Source organism: Hylobates moloch, unplaced genomic scaffold (assembly GCF_009828535.3).
Source record: "Hylobates moloch isolate HMO894 unplaced genomic scaffold, HMol_V3 SCAFFOLD_13, whole genome shotgun sequence".
Classification (NCBI taxonomy): domain Eukaryota; kingdom Metazoa; phylum Chordata; class Mammalia; order Primates; family Hylobatidae; genus Hylobates; species Hylobates moloch.
The window spans coordinates 95665266-95681788 of record NW_026652288.1 but is presented as its reverse complement, the minus strand read 5'-3'; the positions used below and the strand labels follow the sequence as shown (position 1 = coordinate 95681788).

General features: G+C 47.2%; 1 protein-coding gene across 3 annotated transcripts in view; it reads left to right on the top strand.

The window, feature by feature from the left end:
• Window positions 1-16523, top strand: part of DGKG (diacylglycerol kinase gamma) — a 214559-nt gene that overhangs the window by 142955 nt on the left and 55081 nt on the right. For all 3 annotated transcript variants that reach the window (XM_032171841.2, XM_032171842.2, XM_032171843.2), the window contains one exon: window positions 12837-12927. In XM_032171841.2, coding sequence (XP_032027732.1) covers window positions 12837-12927 — 91 coding nt within the window. The remainder of the gene's footprint in view (window positions 1-12836; window positions 12928-16523) is intronic.

Here is a 16523-nt window from a genome sequence, read left to right as displayed (position 1 = left end):
TTGGAAAATTGAGTTAAACATAATTCTTTTCTGTTTGATATTGTAGAGCTTTCAATGTAGATTCTAACCTGCTGAGATCACGCAAAAGCAAGGGAAAGTATTTCATTTCCCAAATTTACCTGACCACAGAATCCCCTTACCCCAGAGCCTCTTGAGACCAATATTTTGCTGAATTCATTGGTGAAAGCCCCTGCATTCGAGTGCACATACTCATATAACTTACAGACTCTTTCTCCTGTCTGCCTGCGGGCATGGTGGCAAATGACACATTTGGAAGAATCCTGGTTAGTATCTCTAGTGACCTTTGATGTCTTGGGTAGGAAGCTAAGGGACATGGGCAAAGGCAATGCTTTAGTCTCTTCCTCAGCCATGAGTCATAATTTTAGAAGAAACAGGCACATATGGGGAACACAGAGCTGCTCTGTAGCTGATCTGAGAACGCCTGTTCTTCTGGACCATGGATTTTGATGCTGGAATGAGAGGACCCTGGCAAGGAATTGGGAGCTTATCACATAAACCAAGAGGAATATTTTTGGCCAGATACTTGAAGACCAAACAGAAGAGCTTTAAAATGAGATTTAAGTAGGATAAAATAGAGTGTTCAAATTAAACTCTAAAATCACAGCCCACAGAAGGGCAGCAGGTGCAAGCTACAAATAAGAGGCGTGGCTAAGGTGGTGCCAAGCAGCTCTCCCAAGGAACTGGCAGGGAGGACCACTGGGGCCACACCTACAGCTGGGACAAGTTTGCCAACCACACAGTGAGAGGGGCAAACTGAATGATTCGTATTCCTTAGGGGAGAGGAGCACGACCTTAGAGATGGCAGACAGAGACATGAGTCTGCAGTCTCATGTGGGGCAGGACACACAGCCGCACCACCAGGCCAGGTGAGGATGACAAGTTCACATAAATTGCAGTCTCTGAAATGGGTGGCAGGGATGTATACACAAGAATAAGAAGTCACAAACGTCAGAGTGGAAGCAAAGTAGAGAGCATATGGATGAGATTTTCAAAAGGATGAAATAGAAAGGATTTTGCTGGCAGGGCCTACCACAGTCTTCTCAGGCAGAGCGAGGCTCTGGCTCATGCTTTCCTATTTAAGATTTTTTAAACTGGCACAGGAAGAAGATGGAATAGGGAAGAGAAGGGGGGTATTTATCCAGGCATCTGCCCTATCGAGTGCATTTTTGACTTGCCTTGCTAACAATTTCATGATGGGAAAGGTAAGGGAAACAAGGAGGGAGCGACTTACCGTGGACTTAATTCTAGACAAGATGCCTCTAACCAGCCGATGGTGGGGAAGGCACAGGAAACGTAGGCAGAAATAACCAGACCATCCTGGAGTTTTATGATTGCAAAAGGAAGACACAGGAGGCATACTTCAGTGTGTGCTCTCTGCTACTCTTTCCACTTCTGCTGCTTCTCACTCTCCCTCTGGCATCTCCATTCCCCTCCTAAGTAGAACTCCAGCCCAGACTTCAGGGTCACCGCCAGGGATGTAGGGTAGAGGAGTCTCCAGGTTTCTTTCCCAGGAAGTTGAGGAAAGCAAAGATCCCCAATCCCAATTCAGCAGAAAAGATGTGCTCCCTGTACTTTAAGTTGGAACTCAGAATCATGAGGCCACAAAGCCAGTTTTATATACAACAACGGAGTTCTACTGTGCCTTTATTGGAGTGTATATATATATATATATGTGTGTGTGTGTAGTACACATACACGTGTGTGTAGTACACATACACATGTGTGTGTATTCTTTTGTTTGTTTTCCTGAGACAGAGACTCACTCTGTCACCCAGGCTGGAGTGCAGTGGCAACCTCCGCCTCCCGGGTTCAAGCAATTCTCCTGCCTCAGCCTCCCAAGCAACTCAGATTACATGTGCCCGCCACCACACCTGGCTAATTTTTGTATTTTTAGTAGAGACGGGGTGTCACCGTATTGGCCAGGCTGGTCTTGAACTCCCAGACCTCACGATCCACCCGCCTCGGCCTCCCAAAGTGCTGGGATTACAGGCATGAGCCACCATGCCCAGCCTAATTTTTGCATTTTTAGTAGAGACAGGGTGTCACCATGTTGGCCAGGCTGGTCTCAAACTCCTGACCTCAAGTGATCCGTCCACCTTGGTCTCCCAAAGTGCTGGGATTACAGGCGTGAGCCACCGCGCCCGATCATGTGTGTGTATTCTTAATCAATATTCCCAGCAACCCCTGCAAGGTAGGTCATGTCGTGTCAATTCAAAAATAAAGAAACTAAGAGACAGACTAAATGATTTACCCAAGGCCACATGTCAAGTAAATGACTGAACTGTGGCTGGAACCCAGGCCTTTCTGCCTTCCCACCAGAACACCTTCAGCTCCAGAAGCTCTCTCTAAAATGAGACATTGTAGTTTGGGTACCCAACGGGTTAATTGGCTCTTGTGGGTTAGCCTGGGAACCCAACCTCAACATAACATTGTTTCTATGGGGAAATGTGCTCAGAGTGACAAACAACTGGCTTAACCAAGGAACTTTTGTAACCCGACCTATCACAAAGCAGGCACTGCCTCGTGTTCAGAAAGACTGGCTGGGGAGCGAGAGGGGAGAACAGGATCAGCCAGCCTGCATCCCCTCAGACTCTGCGATCCCCTTCCAGTCTAGCTGTAGGTTTGCCAAGGAACAACCATCTCACACATCTACAAATAGCCACCATAGTACCTACTGCAGGGGGTAGACATGAGGATCAAAAGAGCAGGACCCTTGGGTGCATAAAGCAGCCAGTGCAGTCAGACCCACGGTCAACATTTGTGAAGTGGGAAGTGAGATTCCTCTCAACAGCTGGGGGCCGGCAGAGCTCAGCTGGCTCCCTCAGGACCCACCTGGCAGTCACAGTAGTGTGAGGGTGTGGACCTGCTTCCAGGGTTTGCCTCTGCTCCTCCAGACAGTTCCACATTTTAGTCTTGGTTGATCAGGACCCAGGAAGTCACCTTCCACAGCGAAAGGCTCAGATCCAGCAGGGCAGCCACCTTCCGTAAGCCTTCAAGGCTCAGGTTCTAACACGAGGCCTCGCCCACCTGTGTCTTCGCTGTCCCCACCACCTTCAGATGCCGGTTCCCAGGGCTGATGGATGTGTGAATGCTGGAAAGCGCAGCTGAGGAATCACCACAGAACCTCAGGAGTGAGCATTCCTGTCCGTCTTTTCCCCGTCCGTCCAGGCAGGGATTTCTTTTTGTCCCAGTATTTGACTTTGCTCTCCGATAACTGCCAAGAGCAAGCTTATTCCATGCCCTCCACCCTCCGCCAAATCAGCCTGAAGGGGATTTTCTTTCCACGAATAACTCTTCAAAGGGAGAAAGGATTGCTAAGAAGCAGCCAAACTGTGAGGGTTTTTTCTTTCTTTCCTTTTTCTTTTTGGATGAGGGAAAGGAGCTATTTTCTCTTGACAAGGACAGATACTAACCGGAAAAACACCCTAGAGACCCAGGCCATCAGGAAAGGAAAACCCTGACAACGTGGTCCTGGCCTTGACTGCCCCTCAGCATTCTCCCCTGAGGGCCACCCCCAAAGTGGTGCCTTTCACAGCACGGTGGCCATTCTCCAGTCAGGCCGCTGGGCCTTTGGAGAGACTCTCTGGCCTCAGAGGGGCAGTGTCTGCGAGCACATTTGGTAACAGTGGATCATGAGTCTCAGAGAAGCCTTCTTGTTGCGGCCGGTGTGTGTGCCCGCACGTGCACACGTGTGTCCTTGTATGCTGCACTGGGAAAGGATCCGATTTCAGACTTTGGCAGTCTTCGTGCTTGGAGTCCTGCCCTTAGGAGGAGATACTGTCAGGTGCCAGACAGAATTCGGAGATCCTATCAATGGAGAATGTGTCCTTGGTCCACAGAAACACACTGTCTTATATGGAAGAGAAGGGTCACTGTTCAGAGGCAGTAGATTCTTAGGGGCCCAGAATTACCCTTGAAGGGATACAGAGGCTGCTCTAAACACGAGGCTTATGGATTTGGCCCTTTGTTACTCTGGGACAAGAGTGGAGAGTGGAGACTGGAGACCAATGCGGAGGCCTAGATCACTGACTCTGCTAAAGAGTGTCAGGGTCCCAGCCAACCTCAAGCTGGGATCCTACAGCCACACAGGTGGCCCATGTGGTAGATGTGAGTAAACCCAGCCCACAAGCATGAATGAGAATGACTCACAGCTTTGCAGTCACTAGCTCTGGTGACTTCGGTTGACTTTTCCATTTCTCTCAGGTGCCTCTGGGGCATAGCAACAGGACCCAGGGAGAGTAAACCAGTAAGGAGTATGGGCTGGAAGATGGGGTTTGTATTCCTGCTCCATACCTCCCAGCTGCATCATCAAGAACTGATCTCAGTTTCCTAAGCTGTTCCATGAGAAGGCTGCCATGGCTTAGAAGAGAACCACCATCCAGCCCTGGTATAGAGTAGTAATTTTACATGTACCCTTTTACTATAGAATAGTGCACTATTTTTATTCATCCTCCCACTGCCTCCTACCATGGGCACCATATTGAATAAGACTTTTTTCAGCCATAAAGCTGTTCTAAGTAATCATCTGTTTCCCCATTTTGATTATTGAGGATTCAATTGCCATTCAATCCATGTCTCTGGTTACCAAGCAGTAACTGATATAACTGATTTAATTCCATTGCACATCAAAAAAATTATAATTTAACCCACTAGTTAGCCTATGCTGTCTTTATTATGATTAAATGCACAAATACTATTTTACATTACGAAATATTGACAGCAGCTCATGGACTCCATTTACACTTTGCAAGACTCTTTGGAACCTGTGATCCCCTGGCTATAAGTCCCTGAACGCTGAAGACCTCTTAAGTGCGAACAGTATGTCATCTGTGACTTTACAGTTAATTTCTCACACATGAAAATGACTCAAGAAGTGTCTTCAGAGGTTATTAAGAGGGTTCCATAGTTATACAATAAAATACATCCTACTCAAGTTTCTCCCTCCTTCCTCAGCCTTTTTATTTTTTTCTGAGCCCCTTCTTGAGATCTCCCCTTTCCTGTTCTCCATCTTTCTGCCCACCCTTCCTGGTCTCTGGCCTCCAGTCTTCCCATCATTCACCACCCTAGATTTTTCTGAGTGCCATGAACACTAGTCTTGTCCCAAGTATGGAAACAAGCCAGGGAATACCTCGCCCCTTGAAGCTGAAACACATCGAGCCAACACAAATCTGTTGGCAGGAACAGCAGGCACAAGAGTCACATTCAGAGTACAAAAACAGCTATTTATAAAGCCTCCTTCCTGATTGCTGGGTGTTCACTTTCCCTTGAACCAAAGGGGCCACTGCCCCCTCTTGGAAAAGATGATTCTATCCACAGCTCCATGCCTGAGGATCACTGAGTGCCTGTTCTGATGAGCAGTGAGAGCTGGGGACAGCATGCAGCGTGGATTAGATGTGGTGACACACTCTCTGATGGGCCAAGGCAGCTGGGTGTGCGGGTGACACAGATGGCCTCTGCAGCACCTGTGAGGTGGCAGTCATGGGCTCCTTATAGGACTTGACATCCTGGCCTTAGAGCAGACCCCACCTGCCTTTGCTTTTTTATTTTTTTTTTAACTCTTGATGTAAACTTTGGTTAACATAATTACTAAGCTTCCAAAGGTATTCAAGATTCAAGTAATGTAAAATGTTAACAGGTAAAGTACTGTCAATATTATTACTAATATTTATCAGTCAATTATAATTTAACTCTTGTTGCATTTGGCCGTTCTGCATTTCTATTATACCTGATTTGCTAAATTGTTATTTACCTTAGTAATCCAATGCTAGTCTATTATCTTCAGTAGTGGTAGCAATGACACCATTAATAACCCAGCAAATCCCAAATGGGATTGAGATCATTTGTTTTGTTTTTTAATTGAGATGAACCTGATGAAAATTTATAATTCATATACGGAAATGTCCTGTTGGCTAGCTACAGTTTTCCCAAATGTGTAGTTTTTGGCTTAGGTTCTTAAAAACTTGAATTAGTTGCCAATTCCAATAATCAGGAGATTTTACATGAAAATATATTTCTGGATTCTCTTTCAAAAATGTCAGTTCTGACAATACTTGGGCCCACACTCCTACACGGCAGCAGTTGTAGAACACGTGAGTCCTCCCATCCTGTTCTGAATTGTGTCATCTCAAGTTGTCTGGGGAGCTTGGAGAAACCTTGGAAAGCAGTTGGTCCGAGTCCTTCATTTTTTTTTTTTTTTTCAGACGGAGTCTCGCTCTGTCGCCAGGCTGGAGTACAGTGGCGCGATCTCGGCTCATTGCAACCTCCAACTCCCTGGTTCAAGTGATTCTCCTGCCTCAGCTTCCTGAGTAGCTGGGATTACAGGCATGCACCGCCATGCCCAGCTAATTTTTTGTATTTTTAGTAGAGACAGGGTTTCACCATGTTGGCCAGGATGGTCTGGATCTCCTGACCTCATGATCCACCCGCCTCGGCCTCCCAAAGTGCTTGGATTACAGGTGTGAGCCACTGTGCCCGGCCCCAAGCCCTTCATTTTTAAGATGAGGTGTCTGAGGCCTGGGGATGCTGAGTGACTCTCGTGAAGTCACGTGCTGGTGGGTTTGATAATGGGGTCTGGGAGGCCGCTCTGCCCGCTGGTGCAGCACAGTCTCCACTAAATCATTCTGCCCTCCCCCCATGCAATACAGAACACCATCTTGTGGGTAGCATCTGTTTCACCAGGCCTCCCAACCTAATGCTGACACCCAAGGACTAACTAACTATGTGAGTTATGAGTCACTCAGAGAACCTGATTATCAAAGTCCAAACCACAAAGAGGAATACCTTCACTTCAAGGGCTTCTATTTCTAGAAATAACTGTAGTGTTCTCTGTGTAGACTTCTAAGCCCAAATAAATGTTTTCATGTTTTGACAACTTCAAAAGCCCAATGCCCTTAAAACTTCCTTGATTCTCAGGAAAGGGTCCCCAGAAGCTCGGGGTGCTGTAGGAAGCTGAGTACGTAGCCTCTGCTGGTAAAGTGAATGGCCAGCAGTTAGCTGGGTTTCACTGTGGACATCCTTGAAAACAGGCTATTCATAGCTGTCAGGATGATGGATTTCAGCCCTAAATTGCTGACAAACATAAAAGAACATTTTTAGTTAGTCTCATTTTTTCTCTCATCTGTCTAATGAAAAGATTCAACTAGCTAGTGTGCAATTGATGTTATTTTCTTATAAGCCAGGGGGCAATTAAGAAAACCCAGAAATAGAGTTGAGCCATGGTGTCACTATTTGTATTTGCCATTTCTCCATGTGGCTGAGAGTTGCTTGGAGCACACAGGAGGATCTTCTGCCTCAAGAATGGGTCCATCTGGATAGTTCAGAGCCTGACAATGAACCTAGGAGTTTCATGGAACTAGAAATCAGCCTCAGAACAGCTGGTTAAGGATTAGTCATCTCCAGCTGAAAGGTGATTATAAGAGGGGAAAAAAAATGGTGGGCCAAAGACAACTCAGGAAGAGAGATGCAGAAAAAGCATTCCAGCAGCCACGAAAACATCGTTAGTTTTATTTTCTTCAAAAAATATGGGCCACCTACGATAGACTCCCCACAGTAGACCCGCCCTTACCCCTGCAGCCTTTGGGGAATGTGTCTTCTTCCAGTGATGTGTCTCCTAGCAACGAGGAAGAAGCGCTACTGAGCACTTACTATGCATTAAACACCTGCTTGGTACTTTGCATTTGCCACATAAGCCTCACAACTTTGTGAGTAGAAAATAATGTTCCCATTTTGTAGAAGAAGTGAAGGTTCAAATAATTTAAATAACTTGCCCAGCCAGTGAGTGGCAAAGCCAGTCATGAACCCTAGCCTCTCAGCTCTCAGATGCCATATTCTTGTACAGTAGAAGATGAAACAGACAAAAGCTCAGTGCCACATTCTGCAGCAACAGTCCTCCAACAAGGGCTAAGAGTAAAGTAGCAGGGGAGACATCTTCAAAAGAGAAGAAGGAACATTGCACTCAGGCTCTCTGGTAGTCAGGGAGAGTGGGGGCTGCATCTCCCAGCTCAAATTGTAGGGTACCACGTGCCCATAGGCTTTTCCTAAAGGCTTTGGAAATGGGCGGTGGTGGTGGTGTGCTGGTGATGATAAAGGAAAACGAAGACAAGGCAGAGGAGAATTCACTTCCATCTGTGAATGTCCTTATTTGTAACAATAAGGAAATCTTAGAGTAACCTACCTGTAAGCTGCTTCTGAGAACTGAAGGAGATGGTGTGTGTAAAATGTTTAGCAGAGTGCAAAACCAAAGGGCCATGGGAATAGAATGCATTCACTTCTAGCCAAAAAGTGCCTGCGTTAAAAGAGGAGAAATAGAAGCATTTCCATTTTGAACATATCTAAAAGCCACGTCCCTTGTGGGTCAGAGGTTCAATGTTAGGTCTTGGTGACGCTATTAAAAGTGTATAAGCTCAGCTGGGTGCGGCGGCCTGCAATCCCAATACTTTGGGAGGCCAAGGTGGGTGGATTACATAAGGCCAGGAGTTCAAGACCAGCCTGGCCAACATGGTGAAACCCCGTCTCTACCAAAAATACAAAAACTAGCCGGGAGTGGTGGCACGCGCCTGTAATCCCAGCTACTCAGGAGGCTGAGGCATGAGAATCGCTTGAACCGGGGAGGCGGAGGTTGCAGTGAGCCAAGATTGTACCACTGTACTCCAGCCTGGGAGGCGGAATGAGACTCTGCCCCACCCCACCCCCAAAAAGGGGGGGTTGAGGGGTGGGGCAGGGGTCTTGCTTGTCTTATTCATCACTTATCTCCAAGCCCTACACAGCACCTGGCCCATAGTAGGGGTCCATAAATATTCAATGGATGGATGGATGAATGAAAAAATTAACCAAAAACAAAAGTGCTGTCTTTCAGTTACAAAGACAACTGCCACTGGAGAATCAATATCCTGTGCCCCTCTCTCAGGAAATGGCACCTGCCATCTATCATGCTGTCTAAGACAAAAACTTGGCTATCACTGTGACCCCTCTTTTTTGTTCCGTAAGCTAAAATAACTCCTAAATTTTAGCCTGTGACTCTCCCCCGCTCTTCTCTTCTAATGCTATTGTCATGACCCTTGTTCAGGCCCTTCCCAGTTATCTCCTGGATTTCTACACCACCTCAAAACTATTTTCCAAACTTCCAGTCTGTACCTCTCTTTCCAGTCCCTTCTCCACACCTGGAACAGAATGATCTTTAAAAAACCTAAATCTGATCAGGTCACTACTGTCACCACATCCCCCTCCCCAACCACTTGAGGATGGTCCATGACTCCCTATAGAATTTTTTTTTTTTTTTTGAGACGGGGTTCTCACTCTGTCACCCAGGCTGGAGTACAGTGGTGCATTCTCAGCTCACTGCAGCCTCCGCCTCCCGGGTTCAAGCAATTCTCCCACCTCAGCTTCCCAAGCCGCTGGGATTACCAGTGCCCACCACCATACCTGGCTAATTTTTGCATTTTTAGTAGAGACGGGGTTTCACCATGTTGGCCAGGCTGGTCTCGAACTCCTGACCTCAGGTGATCCACGTGCTTCTGCCTCCCAAAGCGCTGGGATTACAGGTGTGAGCCGTCACGCCCCACCAGATTTTAAGATAAAGCACAAACCCCTGAGTGTGGCATGCCCACCCTTCACAGTCTTGCTCCTGTCTGCCTCCAGCCTTACCTGGCCAAGCCCTACCTTGAGTTCTGCGTCCCCTCCAGCAAGACTATTCTCTCTCTTGCCCGTGCCATGGCCTAGCTTCCTTCTTTGCCTGAAATGCTTTCTCCACCTTCCCTGTTTGCCTTCTACATCCTTCTAAGAATTGGGTGTCCCTCCCGCTACGAACCCTGGTGCCTGGTTCTTGGCCGACCACACTGTGGTCTGCTTCCTGTCTGTCTTTTCCAGATATCCAGTGCATGGAATGCTATTTTGTTCTTTGTTGTACCAGGCACACCCTCTCTAGTCCCTGGCACAAGGAATGTCTGTTGAATTGATGAATACTTTGTCTCACACCAAACATGCACTTTCTCAGAAGTATATTAGCAATTAACATCACTTTGGCCAATTGTGTGACCAGTCAAGATAATTAATCAAGGATTAGGGCGTGGTATGACTCTGGAAAAATCTATTAAGGACATATGGGGAACCTATTTTTTTCACCAAAAGTCATGACACATAATTTAATAAATATGATCACATTTTTTCTTGCCCAGGAAAATATTAATATATAATATCTGTAGCTACACATCCTTATCTGTCATTTTTGCCTCACTATGTTATCCAAATATACCAGCTCAAGACACTGAAATAATAATAGCTAATAAGTAAGTAGCTGGCATTCTTGATGAGCCTACTATAGAGCAAGCCTATGTGAAGTGCTTTGCTGTCATCTCATTTAACTTTTCAACTACCTCTTGAAGCAGATATTTTTCTTATCTCTATTTTAGAGATGAGGAAACTGAGGCTTAAAAACATTAAATCACTTGTCAAAGGTTACACAGCCAGCAATGAATGAGTAGTCCGTTTGATCTTCTCAGTTATTCTGCGATGCTGACCTAACCATGACCTCTTAACCTTTATTAGCTCATCAGAAGAGCTACTACTGGGAAAAAATAGCTGTGGCTTCCGGAAACTTTTATTGAAACTCTAAATCTCCTGGCAATAACTTTCAAAAGTCATGATTCAGGCCAGCAGTGATATTTGAAAATGGAATCACAAACAAGTCTCCTGGCTACAGAGATGCTCTTGCTGCCAAAAAGGAATGCTCAGCTTTAACATTTATGACAATCTATGTTTTTCCTGTTACTTAGTCTTTTGCCATCATCGACTGTGGAAAGGCACTGACCCTTGTTCTGTCCTCCCTGGAGAATCCTCTCCTTCAGGTTTAACTGGTTCTGTCCTTTTCCATGTTTTCATTTCACTGGGATCTACAGCAATGTCCTGTCCACTGACCATCTGCATAATGATCACTTGGACACACATAAAAATACACAATCCTGGGCCCCGTCCCACAACTATCTCATAGAATCTCTATAGATTGGAGCCCTGGAAGCAGCATTTTAATCACATTCCCCAGGTAATTCTTATAAATACCAATGTTTGAGAACCACAGGCATAGTCTCCAGATCCACGTGACTCACAGTATCCCCTAGACCAGCAGCACTGGAAATGAGGAATCTTGGGCCCTAACCCTAAACCACTGAATCAGAATGTGCATCTTCATAAAATCCCCAAGTGATTAGATATGCACATTACTGTGCATACAGAGAATCAGTGATCTAGAACAATGTTTCCCCCAATTATTTTACATCATCATGGCATGCATAGAAAATGAAATGCATAGAAAATCTATGTGTGGCACACTGGGAATACAAATGAGAATGTTTGCCATAGCATTGGGGCTCAGCCTGTCCCAGATCCCACCTGGCTGTTCTGCAGGCTGAGGAGACTGACATCCCAGGTATGCCTGTGCCACAGCACATGGGTTGAGAAGCACTGATCTGCTTATAGTACACCCAGCTCTTCTAACTTTGTTCATGAGGCATAATTCCCAGAGTTTGCTTATTCTTACTTCCTTCATCATTTATTAGTTCTTTTCATGCATACTAAGAGTCAGAGAAGCTATTTCCCAACCAACTAGATCTCAGAAGTCTTCATGCAATGGAAGAACACAGTTTCATCTTCAAGTTCTAGGTAGACGCTTGGGGAAATCTGCAGAAAGGAGTTGTGTCTATTATTCTGGAGTGTCATCTGCTACAACCTAAGGAACATGAGGAAAAAATAAGAGCCCTCTTCCCTCTGAAGACTGCTCCTTTCCCCTTCATCTGCAAACCTGAGGAGAGAGGATTAGCACCACGCAAGGTGGCATCCTCTCTTCTGAGTGCCAAGAAGAATGTGATTTTGTTTAATCCTTCCTTAGCAAAATCTGTCAGCTCATAAACTGGACAGGTGTCCCTTCTCTTAGCCAACCCCTGATAATGGGGTGACAGTTGGGGTGGAAGGAATGGAATACCTTCAGAAACACTTCCTAGAGAGACCATCTGATCAAAAGCACCAAGTGTCAGGACACACCATCTGACTTTGCAAAGCCCCCAGCTACATGGGAACCCCATTGATTGATTTTTTTTTTCTCTTAAGGAAAATGCTGAAAATTTTTAAAGCTCAAAGTAGTGAACTCTTACTTTGAAGCAAATATGACAATGCTTGCCCTTAACTGAAGGATTGCCATGGCCTAAGCAAATACATTTGAGGAAGAGGGGAGGTGATTATTGCTACCAATCAACTCTTCTTTTTTTCCAACTTGCCTGCAAATCTGCATCTAATTCTTGCTATTCTGCTTCCCCCAATCAGAGCCTGGGCAATGCGGCACGCATTTTAGCTGGGTTAGTGTGGAGATCCCTCCTCTGTCCTGAGACTGCACATCCCTCAAGCCTTAGAAGGATCTTCCCTTTACACCCCAAACATACCCAAAAGAGAGTTCTGCCTGAGTAATGGAAACGACAGTGGCCAGAGCACTGTATTGATATTTGCCACCTCTGGCTTGACTTCTCATAGAGCTCTTTCCTTAATGCAGCTACAGAGACCTTCTTCCTGTTCTGACCAGGAAGCTCGGGGAGCAGTTGGTAGTTCACCCAGGGTTGCTATGATGTCTAAGAAATAAGTGGATTTTCCCTAAGTTCCGAGCAAGAACAGTTGGTAAAAAATTTCTATTCCTTGATCATCTGATTAACAAGTGCTGAAAATGTAAGACTGGGGAAATTGCTGAAGGCTTGGGCCTCCCAATCCAAAGAACATAGCTATTTACATGAGCATTTCAAGCACGGAATATTGAGGCATCTCTCTGCTTTGTGGTCCAGGATGAAGAACAAGCTGTGGTACTTTGAATTTGGCACCTCGGAAACTTTTGCAGCGACCTGCAAGAAACTCCATGACCACATTGAGTTGGAGGTAAGTTCCCAAGTGGGGAGAAGGCTTCCTGGATCTTGGCTCTGCTCCTAGACTGTCACACATGCACAGGATGTATCCTCTTGGGACCTTAAGAGGTGACCCAGACTGTAGTCTGTGTTGTTTCTCCATCCTGTTCCAAAACACCTCCATATCCTCACTCGGAAGGCTCCATTGGCCTGTCTAGAGAATCCCTGGGGGACTGTGGGACTCAGAGGCCTCGAGACCCCAGAGCCACACTTCATTCCAGCCCTCCGCCCTCCTTCCACCGTGGCCTTGTGATTCCCTCTTTTCTGAGAGGTAAAGTCTCCATTGCTGTCAGCACAGGGAGAGGGGCTGCTGCTGGAGAGACAATGTCCCAAGCCTGGTAGAAGTCTGGGAACTGGTGTTACAGGGCAGCATGGGTGGGGAGTCTAGGGGCTGCAGCCAGACATCCCCCAGCTGACCTGCCTTGATTTTCACATCTGCTTCAAGGAGCTGACTCACAGGTACCCAGGGTCAGTTTTGTGGGTGTGCAACCTGTGTGGTCCCAAAATGTCCCTGTGCTTAGAAGGGCCCTTGGTTTCGTGCTATTCTGTCACTGTCTTGAAATCCTTGATAATTTTCTAACAAAGAACCTGGCATTTTCATTTTGAACTAGGCCCCACAAATTATGTAGCCAATGCTGTTGGTGCACTTGTGTTTCACTAACTCTTCCGGCACTTGTAGGGGCCTGCCTCAGACAGTCTGCCTGCTGGCTCCCCTCCCCTGGTTGATAAGCTGCCCACTTCCCACCCTCTCACCCCATGTTGGCTGGGCTACGCTCCGGAAGACCTCTCATTGACTGCTGTGAGGACAGCTCCTTGGTCTCTGGCCACCTGAAAGCCCAAACTTCTATGCACACCTGCTCCATGGGACTTTACGCCCATTGGTTCTCTTGCCCAGAGTTCTTACTACCAGGCCTGTGGGATTTAGACCTGTAGTCTTGTTTTCACTTGAGAAAAACAAGTGGAAGAGGCAGCCAGAGAGTTCAGCCAGGGTGGGCTCATCTTGGCCCACCAGCTTGGCCTGTAAGACCTCACTGCAGTCCAGTGGGGCCTGGGCCTCCCTGGAGGAGGCGCCTGTGGCCTGGAGTGGTGTAGGAAAGCCCTGCCCCTCCCTGCCGGAAGGGCCCCTGTTCTTCTCACTCACAGGGAGTTTTCACAAACAAAACGCGAAGCCAGAGGTTCTGTGCGGCTGCATTTGACTCATCTGCCTGCCTCTCCTCTTCGGTTGCTGGGTTGGTTACCAACGCCAGGGTGGGAGGCGCCGATCTGGCTAATCCCCTGAACTTTTGGCCAGCTTGGTAAGAGGGCAGAGAGGCCAGGCGCCAGGGTGTGTGTCCCCAGGTGGCACATAGGGAGTCTGAGAAGCCGGTCCTCCTCTCTTGATGTGTGAACGCAGTGCTGGGAGCTGAGGAAGGAGGAGCGGCCTTGGCAGGGGAACCGAGTGTGGCTAACAGGGATGTGTGTGCATTTTTTCCCCTTGGCACGGCCGTCTGGTGGGGTCTCTTTAAATATACCACAAGTGAGGGACAGCCCTGGCCTAACCACAGCCAGCTGCAGGCGCACAGCGACTGCTTGTTCTCCCTGCAGCTGGCCTTGAAATTGTGCCCAGAATACAGCAACTCAGCTCCCCTGCCTCTGGCCTGCCCTCCCGGCTCCAGGCCCCACAGTCCCCTCTGGGTTTGAGAGACAGAGGCTCTTCCTCAACCGCAGAGGGGGCCTCATTGCTAAAGACACTGGTGGCCTCTGGAGGGGGTGTTGGGTCTAGAGGGACGGTGTTGTTGGGAGCTTTCAGAAACACTTCCTGTTTTCCTTATCTCTCCATAATGAGTCTTTTTAGTATTTATTCATGAGGGTTAGCTGGGGGAGTGGGGCTGAGCGTGTCATGTGATGGGCAGCTTCTGACAGCCCTCAGGATTGGGGCAGGCACCATTTCTGTATCCAGAGAATAGCAGTGAATGGTCCTGTGCCTTGCGATCTAGAGGGGGACTAAGAGAGAAAGACAGGGCGAGGCATGGGGGTAACAGGTGTAAGGAGACCGCAGAGCCTTGCAGGGAGATGGGAGAGTGTCAGGGGCCTCAGGAAGAGCTGGTAAGAGCAGCTGTGCTAAGGGACCTCCTAAACGTGGTTGCCGCAGACAACAGGCCGGGACTTTGAGAACCAGCACATGACTCACCAGCCCAAGGCCAGCAAATAACCCCACTGAGGCATTGCTCCTACATTTCACCATCTTCAATTCCGCACCACAGCCTTTATTTCAAAGTCACACAACCGACCCTGTGAGCTAAGTAGTCCAAAGATGATTATCCCCATTTTATGGAGAAGCAAGCTGAGGCACAGAGATTTAGAAGGGTAAACTGGGGCAGGTGCAGTGGCTCACACTTGTAATCCCAGCACTTTGGGAAGCCAAGGCGGGTGGATCACCAGCAGTCAGGAGTTTGAGACCAGCTTGGCCAACATGGTGAAACACTGTTTCTACTAAAAGTACAAAAATTAGCCAGTTATGGGTGGTGGGCGCCTGTAGTCCCAGCTACTCCGGAGGCTGAGACGGGAGAATCGCTTGAACCCAGGAGGCAGAGGCTGCAGTGAGCTGAGATCGTGCCACTGCACTCCAGCCTGGGCAAGACAGAGCAAGACGCCGTCTTAAAAAAAAAAAAAAAAAAGTAGAAGGGTAAAGTGAAGGAGAGAAAAGTCCAGTGGGACAAGAAAAAGTCACGTGCTTTGACTGCCGACCATAACATGTCCTAATATGCTATGACAACACAGCAAGGCAAGTATTATCACATTTTAAAAATGAGGTTCAGGTACATTCAGTCTCTCAACCAAAACTTCATTGCTGAAAACTGATAGGAGAGAAGATTCCAGGTCTTTTAGAGTGAATTTAGCTTAGAACCCAATAAATAGAGATTTACCTAACAGGTGCTAGAAGCAGGTAAAGACTTCAGCAGGAGGCACTGTTTCTTCCTCCTTAATATGCTGATTTCCTCTCAGCTCATGCAGCTGGGCAGGTGTGCTGAGAAATGCTTTGCAAAGAACAGAAGACTCAGTCCTACTTCTCATTTGAGGAAGGAATAGATTCAGGCTGGATCATAGGAGAGAGAGTTAGAGAGGAGGAAAACTGCCTTAAGGTTTGCAAAAGGTGTCCCACACAGCATCTCATTTATTTTGATGCACAGAACAGGCAGGGCCAATATTAATGTCCTCACTTTACGGATGAGGGAACTGAGGTTGACAGGTTCAGCGACCAGAGGAAAGGCACAACTGTAAGGAACTTAGGGGAACAGTGAAATCTATTTAGGTTCTTCCTTTTTTTTTCTTTTTTTTTTTTTGCCAATCTGGTAAAACGTTGGATGGTGAAACTTAAAGCTCAAATGAGAGACTGCAGGGAAGGTCTTCATTAAAATCCATTCGCGTGGCGAGGCGCGGTGGCTCACGCCTGTAATCCCAGCACATTGAGAAGCCAAGGCCGGTGGATCACCTGAGGTCAGGAGTTTGAGACCAGCCTGGCCAACATGGTGAAACCCTGTCTCTACTAAAAATACAAAAATTAGCCGGGTGTGGTGGTGCATGTCTGTA